The following is a 17,046-nucleotide window of genomic DNA, read 5'->3' as shown; positions in this document are numbered from 1 at the left end:
TTTTGTAATTGTTATTAAAAAATAGCATAATACATATTTTAAATATACTTCTATATTGTAAAAACTCATTAAAAAAAAAAAAGGATAAAATGTTTTGTAGATCATAAGTTATATGAGTATTCAGTTAGATCTGGTCACACTGTATATATATATATATATATATATATATACAGTTAAAATGTATATACATCGTAGTAATTTGAGCTTATAAAAATATTAGGATGACACACAATGTAACACTACATAGTTTCTAAAATATAAGTTCACAATTTCTAGCGTGACGTCATTTAATTTAATTTATCAAATTTATATTTAAAAAATATTTATATTAATGTCAATTTCTTGTAAATTTGTTCTATGCATTACATTTACACAGTTGTTTTAAAAGTAAAAAGTTTTAAAAGATCATTTGAATTAACAAATAAAAATTTATTCGTACAAGAAATTTAATTAGTTAAGTAGCAAAAACTTATTTCATCAACAATAAAATAATGTTTTTATCTTCACGTTTACTTTTAATAATTTTTACTTATAATTTTTCAACAATTATTCATTCTAGTAGCAATGATACTTTATCACAGGTAAAACATCCATTATTATTATTAAAATGCTATCTATCGAAAACAATCAAGTCATTTATACATTAATCTAACATTAGACATAACCGAGTACATAAGTCAAAGTTAAGTTGAACTTTTTAGCTTAATGGAGTTATATAGACTTCTAGTTAAATTATTCTCTTATTTATTTAACGTAACTTTAACTAAGATGTATTTTTTGTTAAAAACTTATGTTTTTAATAAAATTTAATAATATAATTAAACATTTATAAATAGGTCAATATATTTTTGGAAAATCATTAACGTGTAATAAAAAATTAATAAATAAATCTTTGGATGACAGCATAATATACAATTATGTCATACACTTTTTTTATTTGAATAATTATGTTTTATTATTAAAAAAAGAATTATTAAAAAAAAAATTAGGTCCCCTTATGAATGTACTATTTTAACAAATCTATTAGTTTTGCAGTTAAGTTAATGATATTTTGTCAACTTAATATTAGGGTAGCTTAAAAATAACTTTATTTAAACAGTCTTACGCCAGATAATTTTTCTATTTCTATTTCACTCAAAATAAATTATCTAGATGTATAATTTTAAATTTAGCTAAATTCTGAAAAGAAAGAGACTTGTTTCAAGGATTTTTTTTCCACATTCATTTTTAAATGATAGAACCAAAACATTTTAATTGCTCTACATAGTCTTAAATTTAAATCTATGTAATCTGAATTTGGTAATTATACGAAAAACGTTTCAAAAAAAGTTATGAAGACGATGGAAAATATGTTACATCTCAATAAAAAACTGAGAAAATGTAATATATCCTTTTCCCAAAATTCCTTTAAATCCGAATAAATATTATATTATTATTAACTTAGTATATCAATAAATCAAAGAACTGGATTAGGTGTTTTATTAATTGTACTAGTAGGAGGTTTTATAAAGAAATGAATTGAGAATGAGAAACGATTACATTAACAGATATGACAATTTATTCAGTAATAGCTCAATTTTTAAAGAAAGATTTTATTCCACGGGAACACTATATTGTACCATGGGATGACAAACTGATTAAAGACCAGGGTATTGAAAGGGAGGAAAGGTAAATTTGAAGTTGCTATTATAATATCATTATTTAACCTAAAAAAATGGGCAGTAGTGTAATTTATAAATAAATACATTTTTCTTCAATCATATTATCAAGTTAAAAATAGGGGTTCCAATAAAGAAACTAAAATTTAAGGATTTTTAACTCTGAATGAATGAAAAATAAAATTAATTTATGTAGATATTATTGTTGAGAATTTTAAATATAATATTTTTTTCTTTATAAAAATTTAAAATATTTATTAGTTTTTAGAAAATTGGTGCATGGAACAAAAAAAAATTATATTAACCATATAAAAAGTTAATATAGTGACAACTGCAATTAAAAAAATTTAATAACTCAATATTCGAATAATCCAATTATTTATTTAGTTATTCCAACTGTTTTTATAAGAGATGTCACTATATTAACTGTTCATTTTTCCGCAAGTCTTACCAGATTTCGATCACCCAATAATTTTTTTTTTATTTTAAATATATCACATCATTAAAAATCTATTAAAAACAAATTTTTTGTTATAGTATTCACATACAGAAAATATCAGTCAAACAACTCAATTGAATAATGATTTTTTTTATCCAGTTGACACAGCGTGGCAATTAAAACTATGTGAAAAACTTGAATTTTCATTTAAACACAAAAGTTCAATGAATAATAAAATAATACCTCTAGATGTACCAATGGTAAATAGGAAAATACCAGGACATGGAAATTGCTTTTTTAATGCGGTTTCTTATTGGATAACTGGTAGTACAATATATGGAGTCAGATTACGAAACCAAGTTTTAGACGTAATTACTCAGTAAATATTTACATTATTTTACAGAACTAAGACTATTTTTTGTTTTTTTTCAGTATATGGAAATGCAAACGACTTTTTTAACAAACAAAGAAGATTACTTTCGACGTATAAAAAAAATGCGTAATCCAGGTACTTGCTTGCGTAAATCCAATAATTATTGAATTTATTACAATAGATAAATAGTATCAAAGTTAAACTTAAAAACAATTGTAATTATAATTATTATTTTCATTTGAAATCGTAAAATAAATTTAGCGTTAAATTTTAATTTAATAATTATGATAAAAATATCATATAAAATTTTAATAAATCTATTTTATAGAGTGGGCATGCTTGTCATTTTTTCTAATTTGTTAAGTTAAGTTAGTTTTAAAAATATCAAGAAAGTTATAAGTTACTATGTTTTAAAAGTAAATTCATTTATTTTACAAGTTACTTTAAAATATAATAATAACTTTTTATCTTATAGGCTAGTCAACGAAAGAGTACTTTTGGCGAATGGCGGAAAAATTCCCAACCAAATTTCTTTTCTTGTTAAGTTGAATTCAAATATGTATAATGACAAAGTTCTCATTGATTGGAATTGAGCTTTTTTTTATAAAAACAGAACAGAAACTCAAAAATATGAACTTTTTTAATTTTCTCAAAAAAATATTTAACTTTTATACAAAAGTTGTTTAAAAGACAATTTTAAACAAAAAAGTTATCTTCTATTTTTTCATTGATTCAATTATTTTGTGAATTACATTATATTTAATACGAGTACTAAAATTTATTTTCCATTTTTTCCATATTACCGTTATTTTTTATTATGTTATACTTACATTAGACACAATGTTATAAATGCATATGCGTGTATGTGTAAGTTTATTTATTTATAGTAGCATTAAAGTGTAGTGTTTATTAAGATACAACCAATAGAGTAGGTAATTGATTTGAAGCTATACTATTTAAACCCAACCAAACGCTAAATTGAACATTTTCAAACAAAAATTATATTTTGTCAATTGCCTACGAAATTTCTGGCAATGATAAAGTTAATTGTCGAAAGCGTATTGGCCTTTAGTCGGGTGCTAGAGCTGGTAAAAATTGTAGCTGCCGAAAAACAGAGCTTAAATTAAAAAATAACGGTAATATGGAAAAAATGGAAAGTAAATTTTAGTACTCGTATTAAGTAAAATGTAACACAAAAAATAATTGTTTAAATGAAAAAATTGTCTTTCAAAAACAATTTTTGTATGAAACTTTTTGTAAGTTAAATATTTTTTTGAGAAAATTAAAATTGTTCATATTTTTGTATTTTTGCAAGGTTGTAAAAAAAAATTCAATTACAATCAATAAGGAATTTTAGTATGTCATTATACATATCTTAATTCAACTTAACAAAAAAAAAAAACTTGGTTGGGAATTTTTTCCGCCATTTTTCTTTTGCTTTATATGTAAAAAGTAAATTTTTTTTTAAAGAAAATATAAATATGTTAAAACTTTCATTAACTGTTGAGTTATATAGAATATTTACAGATATTTCCAAATCTTCAGTTTTACCCTGACATTTTAAACTTGTTGTAGAGTTCATTTCCGGATCATTAGGTGCAGGTCCGAAATCAACTCTGCAACGAATTCGAGATGTCATCATAAAACTAAAAATATTTAATATTTGTAAATATTCTCTATAAGTAAATATAAATTTGAATTATTTATCATAAAAACCACAAGGGAATCTGTTCTTACATTTTAAAGCATTAAAAAAAAAATTTAATTCCTGTAATACCTTAAATTATATTGAAGACATTAGGCAACTATCATAATTCTTATACATGCACGGGGTATAATTCATATATTTTTTCAATATTTTGAATTTCTTGAAAACAATTTACTTTATTTCAATACAATACTAAATAGTATGTTAAACATAATTGCATGAATATTTTTTGGAAAGGAAATATAAATTAAAAATATAACTTATAACTTTTTAACGCGTTGGTACGCAGCCTTGTTAATTTATGACCTTATACAAGGCCGTACCTTAAAAACTAGAAAAAGATGATTTTTAAAGAGAAAAAATACAAAAATCCATGAAATCATTGTAGATAGAACACGTAAAAAAATATGATGGAAAAAAAATTACAAAACAATTTTGTTTTAATCATATTTTTATCCGATTAACCGTTCATTTTTTTAAATTGTTTAAAAATTTGAATTAAAAATAGAACTTTATATTAATAAATTTTTTTGATTAACCGATTAAATGTTCAATTGTTTTCAAAAAAATGAGTGTCTTATCCTTTATGAACCCCTCTGCTCCATATCCTAAAAAATTAAAAATATTTCATTTACTATTGCCGCACTGTTACTCTTCTTCCAAACATAAAGTCACATTGATGATATTTAAAGACTATTTTAACCCTTTCATAGATAATTTATTGTCGGTGGCGACTGCAATTCCAAATAACCAAAAACAGCCAATGTCGCTCATATAACCCTCGTGGTTTTGTTCTACATGATTTTTCATCATCAAGAAAATTAAATATTCTTACTCTTCCTGATCCAAAATATTGGCCCAAAAATCTTGATATACTCAACATTTTTGTAGAACAAATACCAAAAAATTTAAATTGCACAATAGAAAACATCCTCGAGCACAATTTTAATCACTCATCAGTCCTATTTACGCTTATTTCAACTCCTCAAACTCATCCAATGCATCCAAAGTTATTTAAAATAAACACAGATCTATATATGTTTCATGATCTTGTCAATCAGAAGATTAATCTAAATACAAAATTTGAAAATACTGAGGACATAGATAAGACTGTAAATAATCTTACTAATTTTATTCAATTAGCTACCTGGATGGCTACAGATGTTATAACTCTTTCTCAAGACAGAAAGACAGTGGGTTTGTTGGATTTAGAAATTAAAATAATGATTGGAAATTTCCATAAAAGAGAAATATAGAAAAGTCGAATAATTGCATTAAATGTATGTATTAAATGGATAAGCGCCTTTTCAGGGAGAAATTTTGCAACCTCAGTTGTTATAAGGTCAAAAACAGAGGATTTTTTGGATAGATAACTGGCAATATTAAATTTTATATCATTTGGCGTAAAGCATATAACTAGAAAATAGAGTAATAATGGTGCATAATTACAGAACTAGTCGTTTCAGGTGAGTAGTATATTCGGAGGAGGTTATAACATCTGTAGCTTTCAAGGCAGCTAATTGAATGATATTAGTAAGATTATTTGCAGCCTTATCTATATCCTCAGTAGTTTTAAGTTTTATATTTAGTTTAATGTCCTGATTAATAAAATTATGGATAATATATATTTCTTTTCTATACTTATCCTATATGCTTATTGCGTCTATTGTACAGACTATATATATCATAATTAAATAAAAAAATTATATTTATCAAAAGGTAACAATGTAGGTAGTTGACAGCGCAAATACTATTCAAAGGGGAAAGGAGCGGGATGAGTGTAGACACAAATGCCGTTAATGAGTCGGTTCGAAGTAATACACAGTTCAGTACTATCTCGCACGCGCACAAATACATCACAAATCTTTATCATGGTTACCAAAAATATTAAACAAATAGTAAACGCTGTCACAACACGCAGTCAGCTCATCCAAAATAAAATAACAATAAAATTATATGTAACATGTATACACAAATTTGGGGTACCCTTTTTGTCATGTTACAAGTATATAAAATATATAACAGAGGCAACAAATAGCTACCTTTTAGAACACCTGTTTATACGTAACATGAATTTGTCAGTGAAAGTTAAAGCACTACATATTTTTTTAGATAAATATGCCGAATCCGATGAAATTCATGCAACAGCTGCATTTTTAGAAACATCGATTTATGTTTTCTCTGAAAAAATTTCCCATAAATGGGTATTTTTTAGTAGAAATGGATTAGATGGTAAAAGAATAAAAGAACCTTGCATATATTTGCATCTTAGCGGCTTAGACAATACAGGCCATTATACCATTACAACTGATGTAGTAAGTATAAGTAAGATAAGTATTTTTTAAGAAACATGATAAAATTTTCAAGTAGATTAGTAATCTCAAAATTTGGCACACATTCAGTTCTTCCACATAGTGGTCTTAAAGCGAATTTTAGACAACCATAAGTCCTATTTTAAAATATACACAAAATTTAAAATAATTTAAAAAACCCAGTACAGGGGGGTCGCGGCACAGTGGTGACGTGGCATAGATGGATCAAATATAATGATATCTGACAGTGATTAAAATTACTATAAAAAAAAAAACGCTTTGATGCAAATCTTTAGATAGTGTTCAATTTTAAAAAATTGGTGGATTATTTTAAAAGCTACATGATCTGCTAGTTCATTATTAATATCCTGATTAAGATAAAGTATGTCGAATGAAAAAGGGATTATTAAAAAATATTATTTCTCATAAAAAAATAATGTTGAACCATACACTTTTCAATAAGTTATAGCATTATAATGTTAAAAATGTAAAAAATAAAATCGAGAATTTTCCCACAATAATAGCATTTGGTAGCTATTTTCACCGTGAAGACAAAATAAAGTCCGAAATTTTTTTTTTGCATAATAAAATTAATTACATTAGCTTTAATTTAAGATATGTATAAAAGTGTCAGACATTCCGGAACACTTTAAAAATTTAAGTTGAAAAAGTTCTACTTTCTACATGCATTTTTTATATTTGAACCCTCCTCGTATATAGGGAAATGGTCCGATTTAAAAAAACAGTATGTCGAATGAAAGATGTATATAAATACTACTTTTCAAAAAAAAATTGTACTGATCCATACATTTTTCAAAAAGTTATAGCATAATAAAGTATAATGTTAAAAATGTAAAATACAAAATCGAAAATTTTCACACAAAATTAGCATTTGGTAGCCATTTTCACCATGAAGATAAAATAAAGTCCGAAATTTTATTTTTGCATAATAAATTACATTACATAAATTTTAATTTAAGATATATTAAAAGTGTCAGACCTTCCGGAACATTTTCAAAAGTTAAGTTGAAAAAGTTAATTTTTTGTGAAAAAGTTGTCATTTTCAATCCCCCCTTGTGGGGAGGTTAAGGGTTAAATTTATGAAAAAATTATACCAAATTAAAGGTAATGATATCATGCATCTATATAAAAAAAAATAATGTTGATTTGTAGATTTTTGAAAAAGTTATGGCACTTTTAAGTAAAAAAAGTTGAAAAAATTTAGAAAATTAGCGGTTTTTAATTTTGTAATTTTTTTTGGAGGTTTCCCCCATTTACGGGAAACGGGGGAATTTTTTTCAATTTTTAAGGGTAATGTCTTCGACTAGATACGATTTGTGATCTTTTGACGTATCGTTGAAAGAAATCCGTTCGGTGAGAGCTGAGGAAAAAGGGTAACAGACACAAAAAAAAAAAACACATCATAGTAAAACCAATACGTTCTCAGCTTCGCATCGAAGCTAAAACTCAATTCTAGTGTGTTGTTAGGCAAAATATAAAATTTCAATGTCACATTTTAATCCAGTGCTACTGTAGCTGTATGAAGAATAATTATGTTATGTTATGGTACTTTAATTTAAAAAAGATCTTTTGCTGTTAATTTTTTCAAAAAATTAAAATTATTTTATTTTGAAATTTTGATTTTAAATTTATTAAAAATAAAGATAAAAGATATTTTGAAAATAAATTTGTTTGATTTAGTAATAATCGTTTCAATCATGTAGAGAATTTGTTGAGTCGTTTTGGTAAATAAAAAGCATAATATTAAAAATTATCCTATTTTACCCAATTATCATTTCATATACAGGGTGTTCAGTAAGTATTCTAAATTTTAGAAGTATACATTTTTTTGCGGCGAACAAAAATAACTGTGCATAAGGCTAAAAAGATTATAATGATTAGTCTGTGATTTTAAACTATATTTATTTTTTACTATTTTATGACATTGCTGTCACAGTCACGGAGTGTTTATTGTCAATTATGACTATTTATAAATATAATTTCTGTATTACCAGTTAGTGTGTTTATAAACACACAACAATGTGTCTTATTACCATTTATAAAAAAAGGCTATATACCTGTGAATATCGTCATAAAAACCCAATTAGCTACTTGTATTTGTAATCCTTTATATGTATATTAATTTTAAAAAAATGAATATTTAAATATTTATATCTAATAATAAACAATAAAAATTTGTTTATATATATATATATATATATAATTGATAACACGTACGCGTGTATGGGTACGAAAAACAAAAATAATATATACAGGAAAATGTTGTTGACGAATGGGGTGAGTTGGGTGGGTGAATGCGTTACGACAGTCTAGTCTCAAGGCCATAAACGACGGAATACGCGACAATAACACGTGGCGCGTGAAGAGTTACAAACATACTTACTAACATACATACAGGTCAAACTAATATAAGCGTGTTAAAAATCACACCGAGAAATTTTTTATAGAATTGTACCACAACAATTTTCTATATATCATTTTGTCATTTTGTAATTAATATTTTATTATTATTTTTTTGTGTATCGAATACAAGTTTTTGCGAGCTAACGATCTAGTATTCAAATTTATTAATCACCTTTTATTAACTTAATCCACGTTCCTTAGTTCTTTACTGGGTATGTGCAATAGGCTTTTCATTTCCAGTACACAAACATATTGAAAACTATAAAATTTATTAATTTAATTATATACAAATAAATACAATGGCAATAAAAATATAGTAGATATTGACATTTTGTCAAGATTTTAAATTAAAAAATATAAATACTTATACAAATTATTTACATAAAAGTACTTAAATAATTAAATTAATTTTTTTTCCTAAAGGATTCCGTTGAAGTATTTAGACGACATTTTATACCGGTGTCACCAGAATGGCAAGATATGAAGACTAAAGAGTTTTTTCCTTCACGTAAATACGTGAAAAAAAATTTATTTAAAAATGATATAGTAACATTTTTGCACAAAAACCAATTAAAAATAGATTATCCTAGTCAAAATTATAAAAATAGTTTTTATAAATCATTGAGTTACTGTATAAATGGAGACAAACAATTTTATAAGACCATACAACATCTTATTTACGAAGTAATTATAAAAAATTAATATCTCGATTAAGAATCGAAAAAATAATACTCAAATATTTTTTACCAAATATTTTTTGAATGTATTTGTATGTGGAAAAATAAATATATGTCATTTTTTTATACTCTGTAATCATTGATAAAAACATAAAAATAAGTTATTAAAAAAAATATTTGAAATACTTTAAAAATTATTATTTTTTTGAGTATTTGTATTCACATACAAATACATTTTATAACTATTTTTAACAATATATTAATACTTTAAAATAAATTTCTTATCATTTTCACAGTTTATGCATGAATCTAGATCCGTTGCAATGCTTTTGAAGAATAGTGAGACTCGTCATAATTATATAGCAAATTTATATATTATAAGTAAATTAATTATTTAATTATAAGCTTTACTTTTATCAAATCATTAAAAATATTTGGTTAGTTAATTTTCAAATTTCTGAGTAAGTTATTAAATAGTACTTCAATAATATATTGTTAATATTCATTAACATTTTTAAGAAGTTCTACAATTGCTTTTCAATTTTAGCTTCGATGTGAAGCTGAGAACGTATTGGTTTTACTATGATGTGTTTTTTTTTTTTGTGTCTGTTACCCTTTTTCCTCAGCTCTCACCGAACGGATTTCTTTCAACGATACGTCAAAAGATCACAAATCGTATCTAGTCGAAGACATTACCCTTAAAAATTGAAAAAAATTCCCCCGTTTCCCGTAAATGGAGGAAACCTCCAAAAAAATTACAAAATTAAAAACCGCTAATTTTCTAAATTTTTTCAATTTTTTTTACTAAAATGTGCCGTAACTTTTTCAAAAATGAATATATCAATATAATTTTTTTTTATATAGATGTTTGATGTCTTTACTTGTCATTTGGTATATTTTTTTTGTAAATCTGACCCTTTATTTGCCCAAAGGAGGGGATTTAAAATGACAACTTTTTCACAAAAAATTAACTTTTTCAACTTAACTTTTGAAAATGTTCCGGAAGGTCTGACACTTTTATATATATCTTAAATTAAAGCTAATGTAATATACTTTAATTTGAAAAAAAAAAATTTGACCTCTGGACTTGTCTTCGTGGTGAAAGTTGACATCAAAGTTAATAAAAAATTACGATTTTTGTAAAATAATTTTTTTTTATATTTTTAACTTAATAATGCTCTAACTTTTTCAAAAATGAACATATCAATATAATTTTTTTTTATATAGATGTTTGATGTCTTTACTTATCATTTGGTATATTTTTTTTGTAAATCTGACCCTTTATTTGCCCACAGGAGGGGATTTAAAATGACAACTTTTTCACAAAAAATTAACTTTTTCAACTTAACTTTTGAAAATGTTCCGGAAGGTCTGACACTTTTATATATATATTAAATTAAAGCTAATGTAATATACTTTAATTTGAAAAAAAAAATTTGACCTCTGGACTTGTCTTCACGGCGAAAATTTCTACCAAATGCTATTTTCGTGTGAAAATTCTCGATTTTATTTTTTATATTATATTTAACTTAGATAATTAATTTCACTAGGCTTTTCTAATTCATTCTGCTTCTTTTGTCTTAATTTTAAATTATTTATAACTTTCAATAATTTGTATTTATTTTTTTAAAATGCAAGTTATTTATTTATTTTTATATAAATCTCAAATTAGTACTGCTTTTATTTATTGTACAATTTAAATAGAATATTTTAATATTATTACGTCTTCGTTTTCCTCGCCTTAATCCCAATTACTTGGAGTTTGCCACCCTTCCATTTGACCATCCTAAACTTTCACTTGACACGATCTCCCACATCCTCAACACTCACATCAGCTGTCCTCATATCGCATTCTATAACATCTCTCCATCTATTTTTTGGTCTTCCTCTACTTCTTCTTCCTTCAACATTCATTTCTATAAGTGTTCTCACAGTTTCCGATTGTTCTCTCCTCATAACATGACCACACCATCTAAATCTATTTTCTCTCATCTTATCCATGATTGACGCTACACCTATACTCCCTCTTATATGTTCGTTCCTTATTCTATTTTCTCTAGTCACTACACTCATCCATCTAAGCATTCTCATCTCTGCTACACTCATTCTCTGCTCTACTTTCTTATCAACCGCACAACACTCTAAACCATTCATAATATTAGGTCTCTACAGCATTATAGAACTTTCACACCACCCGCACTTAATCCTGTGTCTTATATCCTTATAAATACCACCGCTCTTTTGCATGACTAATCCTAAATACATAAAACTTTACAATACTTACAACGAAATCAAACTCCGGTATCTACACATCAAATCATCACCCATTGAGTGGGCTACCAAATTCAAGAATTAATAAAATAAATTATTAAGTTGAGAATAGTATTGGTAAATTGGATAAATACATTCTTGTCCAATATTATTAAATATGTCTGTTCAATCTTTTTCTTCTTCCTCGCCTTAATCCCCTACTTAAGATCAGCCACTCCATTCATCTATTTAAACTTTCTCATCATTGCTACACTCATTCTCTGCTCTACTTTCTTACAACCGACCAACACTCTGAACTATACATTATATCTGGCCTCACTAAAGTCTTATAGAATTTAATTTTCAGCCTTATTGGAATTCTTTTATCGCATAAGACACCAGATGCTTCTCTCCACTTTTAACATTATTATGTAATAACAATATATTATTTAAATATGTATTACCTATACTTAGAAACATCAATAAACGAAAATAATATTCATAAACATAATTTATAATATTTAAGAAAAAGACGCTGAAACGCCTGAAATATTTGCTGCCGCTGAACTTTTAAAAACATCAATTTATATATACAACTGGGATGATGGAGATTGGGATTTTGTAAGCAAAAATGGACCTGAAGGAGTGGAAGAGATTGAACCATGTATATATTTGGCTTATGGAGTATATAAAAATCCAGTGTATAGCGTTGTTCGTAAAGTATTGGATGATTAATAAAATATTTAAAAAATGTTTTTACAAAATACAAATTTTAGTATCATAACTGTGATATACTAAAAATGAATATAATTAAACGTTCGTTTTACTAACTAAACTCGTGTCTAAACGTCTTATTTTTCTGTACAGGTTAACTCTTTTTAGTACACTGATGTAATAAATTTGAACCTATTTGTGTTGTACAAAAAAAATATTCTTTTGTAGTAATATAACAATATTACTTTAACAATAAGATATAATTAATTAACTTTAGATTATAAAACTATTTCACGTACATACTTGGTTTTAGATTGAAAATAGCAAAAAAAATTATTTAAAAAACTGTTTTAAAGTGATTATAATCTAATTTTATCCTTGATGTCATTACAAGATTGATAAAAATGTCATTCATGTGGTTTATAGCTAATTTATATCAATGTTTTTATGGTTAATCGAGTCTAATAAATTATTTATTTATTTTAAATTAAAATTACTAAAATTTGCTAATTTATAAATATTTTTATATCTTGACCAGAAACATCCATTATTATATTTATATTTACTTTTATACATTAAGTTAAGTTTAGGCTGTGTTTAGCAACATATAATTTTTACCATTAGTCACAAGTAAAACGCTATAATTATATGCTTTTCTCTCGGCTATACCTAAAAATAATTGTAACTCAGAGAACAATATTACAAAACTAGTTAACAAACAATCAAAATTTATTTAAATAATTTCCATATAATTTTATTAAAAGAGTTATAGGTTTACATTTAACTGTCAAAAGTCACCCCAAAAACAAACTTAGAAATAATTTTTTTTATTTATCTTGGAATCATGATAACTAATTATTTTAATGCTGTAATTTTGACTGTTTTTTATTTGAAAATTTGGTGGAATTGCTTTTAATATTGTATAATGATTATTATTTTTAATAAAGTATCAATTTTGAGTATTTTATCATTCAAAATTTAGTATTTACAATCAAATTTAAGAGTTTGGCGCCTATTGGCCAATATAATTTTTGCTAATAGCTATTTAATAGTCAAAATATAATATATACCATTGATATTATGTACAGTAGTACATCAAATGGTAATTTCAATAGTTTTATTAAAAGTAATTTTTACGTGAAGTTTTTATTTAATTTAACTGTTAATGAATAATTTTAAAGATTTATCAAATTAATTTTTATAAATGTTAATGAATAGTAATTTTTATTCAAGTAAGTGTTAAAAAGCACTTAATTTTATATAGAATAAAAATGACAATGATTTTATCATTTTTTATTAAACTCATATTCACTTTTTTTAAACAATGTTTAAAAGTTTTCAGTCTTAAAAAATAATTCATTTTGAATAACATAAGAATAAAACAAAAAAAATTACTAATTAATACACATCTTTGATTATCAAAAAAAAACCACACTGTTTCAATAGCGGTAAATACTACTACTACATGATACTTGGCATCATAAATTGGTCAGTGTAACGGTACAATATTATTATTATTATTATTATTTTTTTTTTTTGATATCATATATATCTCTGGAAATAACATTATAAATTCATCAACCAGGATTGAAAAAATTCTATGACTTGACTAAGAATTTTGTAAAAATATACACAAAATAATATTTTAGTTTAAAATTTATTCTATAATAATAAGCAAATATCAACAAATATATCTCGAATATCCTTAAAAATGGTTAGAATATTAATCTCAAACGTTTAGAGGAGAAAATAAGAAAAGATAGACAAAAATTAATACAACAAATATGAACAAGTTTTTATTTTATAACGTGGTAGTAGAGATAAAATTTTTATCATCAAATAATTATGTAATAGATAATTAGTACTTATAATTTTATTTTATTTATAATTTTATAATGATGATTTTTTTTAATAAATCACATTTTAATGGGAGATGATAGATATAAAACACCAATATATGTATGAAATATTAACGCAAATTAGTAGAACAATAGATTGCGCATAGGTTTCTATAAATTAATTAACTAGCCAATAAGAAGCATTGTGCAATTAAAATATAAAACATTAATTCTCCACCTCATAAAACAGGCCTATAAAAGAGCAATTTCTAGCTCATTCCGCGCCTTATTTTTTTCTAAAAATCTGGTCATGAAGCGTCTCTGCACCAGATTGTTTCGCGATTGTGCTCTTTCGGACTTAAAAACCTTTTCACACTTGGTGTTTTTTATCTAACTCTCTTATAAGTAATGCAATAAAAGCAATAATAACTTAAACTTTTTATTTTATTTATTTTTTTTTATTTTAAATTATTATGAATTCATTTTTTTATTTTGTGTTTTGTGAGTTGTTCCAATTAAGAATTTTTTTAATTCTTCAATTGGAGTGTCTATTTAATAAGTGCATTTCGAAAATCTACCTTAGCACATCTAGCGGTTGAAAATTATTGGTAAAACAATAATTTGTGACGTGTCACTAGGGATTGATTCTCATATTCTGTCACGCTCTTTTCGGCAAGTAGTTCTATACTCTGTAAGGTCCGTGCATCGACGAGTATATATCCAGCCTGTCTCTAACTCTGTCGACTCTCATATCAAATACACAATTCTATAAAATACTGATAGTTTATTGAAGTCATTAATCTAGCACATCAAGTGGTTAAAACTATTCGTAAAACAATAGTTTATGACATGTCACTAGGGATTGGTTCTCATAATCTATCTGGTTATATAAATTTTAATTTTAAAATATAAAGTAACACATATATTCAGACACCAGGTATAGAAAAAAATTTAAGTGAAGTAATATTTCGAGTTTAACAATTTTTATAAGATTATAAAATAAATAAGTAAATTAAAATCAGTGTTCTTATCATATTCTTTTTACAACAAATGACCAAGCTAGCTGGACACAAGGTAAGAGATTATATTTCTTAGCATGTCATAAAAATTAAGGATAGACTTAAGATAAATCAAGAATAACTTTTACCGAGGGAATAATAGTTAAAAACTTAAAGAGGGATATTATTAATAACTACTTTCTCACCATTCTGATCGTAATAGTACGTGTTCAACGTAAATATTTTAATTTGTATTATACATCTATATAAAGAAAATAATTCAGCCATTAAGGCTTGGCGCCCAACAATTGGACAGTAGAATTTTACGTGAACACACACTGTTTCCCATTCATATAGCATGAGCAATAAATATTAAGAGTCGTAAAATCCTCCTCCATAATCATAGCACATTTCATTGTAGAATTAATATTACTCAGGTGTGTGCCATCCGAATGTAATTTTCCTTCAATTTACATTTTACGACAAACCATGTGTGGTAGTAGTATCTTAACAAAGAATTCATGATTATATACCGTATGCTTTATTTTTACCTTGTAGCTAAACCAGTGGTGTAGCCAGGAATTTTCCATGGTGGGGTCTAATTTTTTTTTGGTGATGACCTTTTTTTTTTTGCTCACCAAAGACTAGTACTTTATTTTTGATACCCAAATAATTAAATTAAATCAAAGAGCTTTATATTATATTCAAAGTAAGTACAAAGTGTAAGATGATTTACAAAGAATAATTTAAACGGCGTTTTGTAGACGATAATATGTCAATGACTTCATCTTCTGTAACAGAAACATGTCTATATATGTTGAGAACCGCTAAACCATTTAATCTGGTTGCAGAAGTTGTGTTCCTCAAATATGTTTTAATTCTCTTCAATGAAGAAAATTATCTCTCTGACTCACGTGATGTAACAGGGAGTACAACTAGGATGTGCAATAAGTTATAAATATTTGGATAGAAGTCCTGATTACATTTTAGTAAAGCGTCCATTGCATTCTGAGGTTTCATATTATTTATATTTAAATATCTGTGCCATAATTCAACTTCTGATACAACTTTTTCATAACTTTCAACATCTTCTTGATAAAATTTTACAAGATGGCGTAGATTACTTTTAGCACATGGATTTATCAATACTTCAAAACCAGAAATTATTTCTTTGTGATTATTGAAACGGTCATTCAATTGTTGTATTTAGAATCAATGAATGTAATAAAAAGAGTTACTCTAAAATAGTCTTCTGGATTTCCTGTTGAAAAATTATTCCGATGTTTTTGTCTTTTAGCAAGTCTTGGCATTTTAATTTCAATATCCATTTCATTTGATCTTTTCGTGGCATTTTTAAACAATTCATTAAAGACAGTTTTAACATTTTCACGAATATTTATTAGTTCATTTAAAATGGTGTTGATGTGATTAATTGCTTCAACCAAGTCAATGTTTTGCTTTTGTAGGTAAGTGCTAAGAGGTTTAGTATACTGAAATAATTTAACAATTACAGATAGACTAACATTAAATTCTGTAGTTCGCACTGTTAGAAGTATTTGATTAGCTTTTGTTGCTGTATCATTATCAGGCCATGTGATAATTTTTTCCAAACTATTAATAATGACAGGTAAAAAATCATAAAGTGTTTCAACAGA

The 17,046-nt window shown here is 25.3% G+C and overlaps 1 protein-coding gene across 1 annotated transcript; it reads left to right on the top strand.

The window, feature by feature from the left end:
- Positions 1-437: 437 nt before the first annotated feature.
- Positions 438-12,676, top strand: LOC126903952 (uncharacterized). The gene is made up of 7 exons (XM_050682544.1): positions 438-581; positions 2,196-2,465; positions 2,530-2,605; positions 6,291-6,493; positions 9,338-9,598; positions 9,888-9,972; positions 12,368-12,676. Exons 1-7 carry the CDS (start codon positions 492-494, stop codon positions 12,574-12,576), a joined length of 1,194 nt encoding a protein of 397 aa, XP_050538501.1. The 5' UTR covers positions 438-491; the 3' UTR covers positions 12,577-12,676.
- The last annotated feature ends 4,370 nt before the right edge of the window (positions 12,677-17,046 follow it).

This window comes from Daktulosphaira vitifoliae, unplaced genomic scaffold (assembly GCF_025091365.1).
Source record: "Daktulosphaira vitifoliae isolate Bord-2020 unplaced genomic scaffold, ASM2509136v1 Scaffold_1, whole genome shotgun sequence".
NCBI lineage: Eukaryota > Metazoa > Arthropoda > Insecta > Hemiptera > Phylloxeridae > Daktulosphaira > Daktulosphaira vitifoliae.
Note: the sequence above shows the minus strand (reverse complement) of the source record. Positions and strands in the feature narration are given on the sequence as shown.

Excerpts from the sequence above, each read along its gene's own strand:
- LOC126903952 (XM_050682544.1), top strand. The coding sequence starts at position 492 with ATGTTTTTATCTTCACGTTTACTTTTAATAATTTTTACTTATAATTTT. Across the intron at positions 582-2,195 it reads GCAATGATACTTTATCACAG|TATTCACATACAGAAAATAT; the intron begins GTAAAACATCCA and ends TTTTTGTTATAG. Across the intron at positions 2,606-6,290 it reads AAAAAAAATGCGTAATCCAG|ATAAATATGCCGAATCCGAT; the intron begins GTACTTGCTTGC and ends ATATTTTTTTAG.